The sequence below is a fragment of the Eublepharis macularius genome, chromosome 13, assembly GCF_028583425.1.
Source record: "Eublepharis macularius isolate TG4126 chromosome 13, MPM_Emac_v1.0, whole genome shotgun sequence".
NCBI lineage: Eukaryota > Metazoa > Chordata > Lepidosauria > Squamata > Eublepharidae > Eublepharis > Eublepharis macularius.
Window position 1 is genome coordinate 19,670,162 of NC_072802.1, and position 8,096 is coordinate 19,678,257.

Below are 8,096 nucleotides of genomic sequence, written 5' to 3' on the forward strand. Positions count from 1 at the left end.
TGTTTTGGAGGAGGAAGGGGGGGCTCTACCTGGAATTAATCACTACAAATTTAAACCATGCCCAGCCCCCTCCCCCCGCTCGCCAGGCCCCCTCCGTCCCCCTCCCGCTCTCCTAGCAAGAGCTGAGAAGGGAAGGGCGAGCCCGGCTGCTCGGAGGGCTGCAGCGCGCGAGGGGTTAATTCCCAGCCCCCGCCCCGGACCGCCCCCTCCGCCGCGCTGGCAGCCAATGAGGCCCCGCGACGGATTCACTTCCTGCTTCCACACCGGCCGCGCCTTAACCCCTTCGGCCCCCCGGCCGCCCGCCTCCTCTGCCGGCCGGGCTCGGCAGCGGCGTCGCCTGCGATTGGCTGGTCCGGCGGGAGGGGGCGGCGGGATTGGCCGTGGGGGCTGTCGGTCGGCGCTCGGCGGCGGCTGGGGCTCCCTTTCGGCTGGTGGATGTCAAAGGCTGGCGGCGGCTGCCTGCGCAGCATTCGCGCGAGCCGGGGGGGAGCGGCGGCGGCGGCGGCGGTGGTGGCGGCGGCTCGGCAGCAGGATGGCCACGGCCGCCTCCAACCCCTACAGCCTGCTGGGCTCGGGCGCGCTGGTGCACGGCGGCGAGGCGGCGGGCATGCAGCAGGGGAGCCCCTTCCGCGGCGCGCCCAAACTTCTGCAAAGTGACTACTTGCAAGGCGTGCCCAGCAACGGGCATCCGCTGGGCCACCACTGGGTGACCAGCCTGAGCGACGCGGGGCCCTGGGCGGCCTCGCTGGGCGGCGGCGGCGGCGGCGGCGGGGAGCAGCCCGACGTCAAGCCCGGCCGCGAGGACCTGCAGCTGGGCGCGCTGCTGCACCACCGCGGCGGCCACCCCTCGCCCCACCAGCCGCCCGCCTGGGGCGCCAGCCCGGCGCACAGCAACGCGGCGCTGGCCTCCAACGTCTACGCGCAGGCCGGCTTCGCGGTGGGCGGCATGCTGGAGCACGGCGGCCTGACCCCGCCGCCGCCGCCGCCGCCGGCCGCCGTGACGCCGCAGGGGCTGCACCCGGGGCTGCGCGGCGAGGCGCCGGCCGAGCACGGCGAGCTGGGCGGCCCGCACTGCGCCGAGCACTCGGACGAGGAGACGCCCACGTCGGACGAGCTGGAGCAGTTCGCCAAGCAGTTCAAGCAGCGGCGCATCAAGCTGGGCTTCACGCAGGCCGACGTGGGGCTGGCGCTGGGCACCCTGTACGGCAACGTCTTCTCGCAGACCACCATCTGCCGCTTCGAGGCCCTGCAGCTCAGCTTCAAGAACATGTGCAAGCTCAAGCCGCTGCTGAACAAGTGGCTCGAGGAGGCCGACTCCTCCACCGGCAGCCCCACCAGCATCGACAAGATCGCCGCGCAGGGCCGCAAGCGCAAGAAGCGCACCTCCATCGAGGTGAGCGTCAAGGGCGTGCTGGAGACGCACTTTCTGAAATGCCCCAAGCCGGCCGCCCAGGAGATCTCCTCGCTGGCCGACAGCCTGCAGCTCGAGAAGGAGGTCGTGCGCGTCTGGTTCTGCAACCGGCGGCAGAAGGAGAAGCGCATGACGCCGCCCGGGGAGCCGCCGCCGCCGCCGCCGCCGCCCCACGAGGTCTACTCGCACAGTGTCAAAACGGACGCCTCTTGCCACGACCTTTGACTAGGGACGGACCCGCGCGCGGAGCTTTGGGGGTGACCATTTCCCTTTTTTAATTATTATTATAATATTATTATTATATTATTATTATTATTTTTATTATTTGCCGGTCGGCCAGATCTTCCGCCCTTCCTTCGCCAGGATTCGGCGCCTTCTGTTCACGACCCCGCCAGAAGCCCCCGGTCGCATCCGCAGGTTCCCTCGCCAGGAGGGGGGGACGGGCAGGCGAGCTCTTCCCTCGCGGGCAGCCTAGAGACCTATCGATATAGAGATATATACATTTTATATACATATTTTATTTGGCCTCTGTTCGCTTTTCCGCCTTCCTCTCTCCGGTATAGCTCAAGGCTCCCCCCCCCCTTTAAACAAACAAAATCTCTCTACGTTTCTTTCAAAGACAAGACGTGCCTATCTGCTTAACCTTTCAGCGCCTTGGTCAGATGCGGGATGTTTCAGTCGAGGACTCGTGTGCGTTGCCAGTTCTGGGCAGGAGGCTTCAGGTCTGTCGGCGGAGGCCTTTCAAGGGGGTTTGGGGGAGGGGGCTGTTCCAGCGTTTTTCGATCTAAAAGTGGGGCTGAGCTGATCGTTGCCCATCCACTCCCTTCTTCCTATTTTTGCTTTTTTAACAATAAAAAAATGGAGGCGGGGGGGATTTAGGGGAATAGATGCCCCCCAGGAGAACCAGAGAGGCAGGTGTCCGACCCCTCCCCGCGTTTGTTTTGCTTCTTGGAAATAACTTTCCGTCGATATCCAACATCCAAATGCCCCCCTCCCCCCAAACCCTCCCCGATCTCCCCAGCCCGCTTTGGCTTCTCCAAATGAAGGGCAGGGGTCCCCAGAAACGTCGCCAGCAGACTGGACCGAAAGCCTCCGTTTCCCTGCCGGCTCTTCTCGCCTTCCGAAGCCGCGGTGGCTGCCCGCTTTGGCGCTGGGGCCAGCCGAGTGTCCTTGCGCAAATTGGGCAGGATTTGGGACGGGTTGGGATGAGGGAGCCGAGCCTGGAGGCAGGGAACCGGCGCCTTTGCCCAGGCGAGGAGACGCCAGAGCGGATCGACGTTCTCTTGTGCTTAAGTGCCAAACGAAAGGAAATCCAGCTTTATTTTGCTTTCAGATGGTTAATTTTTTGCCGGCCGCCCCAGCTGGCATAGGAAGTAGCTTTGCTGCATTTGTGCGTGTGTGTGTGTGTTTACAAAGACGCACGCATTGGGGAGGGGGGTGTAGACACACGCTCGCTGTACAAACAGCCTTCTGGTGCATTGTCTGTCTAGAGACTATATAGAGACCCACAATAGGTATATTTACATGGATACATATTTGATCGAGATGCACCGAAACATACGCAAACATGCATTGATCGCAAGTATCCGTGTCTGTCTTTTAGAGAACTAATAACAAATAGAAATCAGCAAATTAACCGCCGCCCCCCCTTCATGTGTATGAAAAGCCCCATCCTTATGCATCTGCTTCCTTGGAAGGGAGGAAATAGGTTGCCGATTTAATTGCAGAAAAAGAATTTCCTCGGGTTTCTTTTTCTCTTTTTTAAACCTCCCATCCCACTTTTCCAGCCTCACAATTTTCTATCTGGACATGTCTATTTTCTCCCAGAAATCTTCAATATGTGCGAATAGATCCCAACACTGAAGACCCCGCTTTTTCTCTGCCAACTTTATATTAAAAACAAAACCACAAAAAAATCCTTGTACAGTTTTGTATATTCTAAACGTTTTTTGGGACGTTATTAATTTAAAAGAAGAAAAGATCATTTAGATTATTCATTTAGTAACTGATGTATAATAAACGCTATTTTCATTAAAGGTTGCTTTTTTCAACTATTTTATTCCAAAATTGCCTATCGCAGTTGCCGACAATTATTTATTTTCAATAAATTCCGCATTATGTTTAAAAAAAGTAAAAATTAAAAAAAAAATACCCGAAGCGGCTGTCGAAAGGAAGGAAGGCTTAAGAGGAAAAAAAATGATACGCTTGTGATGTTTGACTGTCAACCACTTTTAGTCGAGGGGGGTTTATATTGACGCAATATTTTATTGTTGTAAAGACACACACAAAAAAGGTTCTAAATAAAACGTTTTTACAAATTTAAAAAAAATGTTGCGTTATTTGTTTCGGAGTTCAATGAACGGGGATATTTCTGAGAACAAAAAATCTGCGAGATTTCCTCCCTCCAGGGCGGCCTTGCTCCTAAAATATGTTGTGGCGGTTCTTTTTAGACATTAAAATAAGGAGCGCTGTCCGGTTAAGCACAGGATTCGGGCTCAGAAGCCCCTAAAAGACCAACTACATTCCCAGAGTATCTTTAAGGTGTCCCTGGACCCGAATCTTGCTCTTCTACTACAGATAAACACGGATACCCCGCCTGAAACTAGGGTTAAGCACAGACTACTATTTCGAACGTAGGTGACATTTGCAAGAATTTGTCGATTTCCTTTTCTAAGCAATCTCGGAGCCAATACACTCAAAGTGCTCTTGGGGGTTCTGATAACATCCAGAGCTCGCCTTGGAGGGGTTTGGGAGGGGAGGCAGAGGAGAGTCTTCCCCTTGGACTCGGGCAACATCTCCGAGAGAAAGAACTCGAGCTTGTAGAAATCCTCAACTGACTTTTCTTGTTCTTGTTTTAAAAGTTTGAGTTGCAAATTTTTCCTTGCCAGGCCAGCCAATGGAATCAGTTTCACTTGGGGATTGGGCAAAGGGGGATTCTTTTCTTTGGTTCGGTTTCTTCTTTTTTTAAAAAAAAATTGGTTGGCTGACATACGCTTCCTTGTTCGAAGCAGTGAGCTCAGGCGCGCTTCATTGTGTCTCATTCTCTCCCCACTTTAAAGAGGCAGCGGTAGGGAGAGGAACGGGGGGGGGGGTTGGCTCGGCGGCGATGATAGCTGGGCCGGAGGGTCGCCCAGCCGTTTCTGATCGACGCGCCGGCAGCACACGATGTAACTCTGGCCTTCGTTTGTGGGATTGTGCTCCTGGGTGCCTTCTGCCCGCAAAAATGATAATATGAAGCAGAGAAACGTGCTGCAGAATGGGGGGGGGGGGAGAGAGAGAGAGAGAATACGTCGGTGTCTTTGTGAAGACAAGAGGCTTGGTTATTGTTGTGGTCCCCCTCCCATTTTATAAGGATGGTTGTAGGAAACCGAAACAAACAAAAAAATGTAAATCTCCCCCCCCCCTTTCCATTGTGGTGGTTTTATTGTGAATTACTAGGAACTCAGACCTTTCATACATGTATGTGGTTATCATGCATTGTGATGGATTCGTGTGGCACTTTTCAACGTGCCTTTGTTTTGTTTACCCTCGAAATAATTATCTGGGTTAGATCATTATTACAGGAAAGTGGCATTGTTGTATGGAGGTGTTCAGATGCGCAACTTTGGGGTGGAGAGATATCTGGTAACTTGAGATGGATTGGCAGCCCATCGAAGCAGAAGGAGCTAGATGGGAACCCGTTGGCACCAGGTCTTAAACACCCCCTGAAAGCCTGTCCTAGGGGTTTGGTTCTGAGGAACCATATCTCAGCTCTTGAGTGTTTATGCTGTTGAAGAACATGCAAGTAAACTGCCACAAAGTCAAGGGTTTGAGTTTGATGAGATGGTGGAGGGGGGGGATGGGCAGTCCCCTCTCCAATAATTAATTCCCAATGTTTCTGTGTACCAGCATGCCATTCTAGCATAGATCCAATAATAGTTCTGGAACTAAAGTAGCAACTTCCAGACCACAGCTTGTGTCCTCTGTTTTAATTATGCCTTATTCTGTTGCAAACAATCTAGGATGGAGAAGTGATGGATAGGTTCAGACAACTGCCAGAGCAGGAAGGGTTGATATGCGTGGATTCTCTTCCTTTTGTTGCCAAGCGGTTTTCATCCCATCCAGAGCCCCCTCACCAACCTCTTGGAAAGAAGAGGTACCATTGGACTGGTCTCTATTTCTACTAACACCATGAAATATGGAGGGGGGGATGCTGCATGTGGCTTGCCTAGACCGGCTCTTTCAGAGAGCCTGTCTGATCAGCATCTTACTCAGGTCTATTCTATGGGGCTTACTCCCAGGAAAGTGTTTTTAGGATTGCACTGTCAGTGCTATGTCACCAAAGGAAAGAGAACAGGATGAAACTGTAATGAGAGGAATCAAATATCTAATACCTGAACTGAGGAATAGGTTTGCCGGGGGGCGGGGGGGGGGACAAGGCTAGAGAACAACAAATATAATCCTACTGCAAGCCATCTCTGTGTCTAAAAATAGAAAGGGGGTTGAGCAAGGCATACAGAATATTCTATTTGAGTGGGAAATAGTTTTGTGGCACATCACCCAAAATCTTTTATAGCTTTAGAAAAGAGCTGTTTCCTGTTTTTCTTTTTCTAATTCTGTGCAATGCTTTTAATAGAGATTCCCTCTTGTTCTTATTACTTCAGAAACAACAGCAAAAAATCCAGGCATTCTTAGAAGGGGCTGGTATTTTGACTATGCTGGAAAGCTAATTTTTAAAAAATGTATAACTGTAAAAAAAATCATTGTATGAATATTTTAGCTTGGGGGGGTACTGTCTGCAGTATATTGATAAACAGCACAGCCACATGACTTGTATGCATTAGAATTAGGTTCCATTAGGAAAATTATTCCTAAAGACTAATCGTGTTCAGGAAGTGTTTGCAAGATTCGATCAGTGGACTGACACCCCCTTGGCTATGTATGTTCAACTAGAAAGCCTTCCGAAGCCCCAGTTGCTCAGCTCAAAAGTTACTTTCTTTCTTCTGCTAACATCCAGATGCATCCTAATCTCAGCCCATTTTATTTTGCCTTTGCAAGATTTTGCCTTGCAGGTTTCATCCCACATTTTCTCCAAAGTTGCTCAGTATCGCTGGGCCCCCTCTTTATCTTCATAACAATCCTGTGAGGTAGCCTAGGCCCGAAGAGTGGCTGACTAGCTCGAGGTCATCTAGGGAGTTTCATAGCAGACTCTGAACAGGGATTTCAACACACTTTTCTCTGGCTTTCTAACCACAACATCATGTGGCCCAGGATTTAGTAGGTAGCGGAAGACTGAAGTTTATGCTTGTGACTTCATCAAGCAGAACACCTATGTCGGGCGCACGCTCATTTTTCCAGTCCTGAGTAGGTAGTAAACACAAGGGGGTTATTCAGGTAGGCTACCATACATGGGTAATGGTTTGAATTTGCCTTGGCGCGTCAGAACAGGCCTGCTCTACTGTATGTAGATAGACCTACTATAAGGCAACAGGATTTGATGCAGAGCAGATAATCTGGCATTAAGATATACGGCAAAAGTTGCAACATATTTATTCTCCTGGTTAGAAGAAATGGTTAGAAATTAAATTCTGTACAGGGGTGGGGGGACAACCACTGCTCTTTGGTACAAAACCAACTATCATATCATTATCTACTGGATTTCTTTTCTTTCTAAGTCCTTGATGGGAGCAAGCAGGCAGGCACAGTTTTTCTGCTGGGAAAATCTCAGATAATAATGGCACAGCAGAGAGGGTCCAATTTGCTACGATCCCTTCTCTGTAGAATACATAGCATGGCTATTAATCAAGCCCTGTGCATGGAGTTCTGCTGGCTGGGGATATACTGTTCACAACAAGGGACGCTTTGTATGTAGAGTAAATACTGCAGGATTCATCCATATATTTTAAACTCTCTCTCTCGCGCTGTATAAATACATTTTAATTTTCAGGTGAGAACAAAAGGGAAATCAATTCCCAAATTCTCACTTTCTCTTTAGCTTTTAAAAAACTGCACAAAGAGCTATCACGGTGATGAAAATAATGTAATTGAACAGTCGAGGTGTGTGTGTGTATGGGGGGGGGGCGATCTAAACAGTGTAATTTAAGGGCATTATTTTGCATCACTCATTTTATATCAAATATATGAATGTCTGAAATGCTCATTGTGTTTTGGAAACTGGAGCTGTACTAGATTTTTAAAAATAGGGTGTAAAGCTTAAGACCCTGGAAATCTGGTATTTTTGCATCTCTATGATGCTGCAACTGGAAGATTTCTTTTGTCCTCTCCCTCAATCTTGTATTTAGCTTATCTATGGAAAAGGCAAACTGTATACAGTAAAAGACAGGTGTAAACAGAGCAGGTTTAAAGAATGCTTTGGAGGGAAAAGGTTACAAGGAAACCCATTTAAAGCAACTTCTCTTATTCAACATGTTTTAAAGTCTAGTATCTTGCTGAACAAAAAGAAATGCTTTCCTGCCACCTAATGTTAAGTTTAGATCACTGTCACCATCTCTGGTCCAGCTGAGTACATACATGTTTCATCGCTCATTGACCAACCAATGGTTTGCGCGTGTGAAGCACTCCTTGGGAATGAGCTGGCACAGGTGGCTTTCATAGCACCTGAGATGAACTCTAAACACAATCATTGCCAATGGAGATACCACAGAGGGATGAATAACCAAGCAATGACTGATCAGCTGTGGTGTAC

At 50.0% G+C, this 8,096-nt stretch overlaps 1 protein-coding gene across 1 annotated transcript; it reads left to right on the forward strand.

Moving 5' to 3' along the window:
* The first annotated feature begins 532 nt into the window (after positions 1–532).
* Positions 533–1,636, forward strand: POU3F4 (POU class 3 homeobox 4). The gene has a single exon (XM_054996750.1). It carries the CDS (start codon positions 533–535, stop codon positions 1,634–1,636), a length of 1,104 nt encoding a protein of 367 aa, XP_054852725.1.
* The last annotated feature ends 6,460 nt before the right edge of the window (positions 1,637–8,096 follow it).

Coding starts and splice junctions, on each gene's coding strand:
- POU3F4 (XM_054996750.1), top strand. CDS start 533: ATGGCCACGGCCGCCTCCAACCCCTACAGCCTGCTGGGCTCGGGCGCG.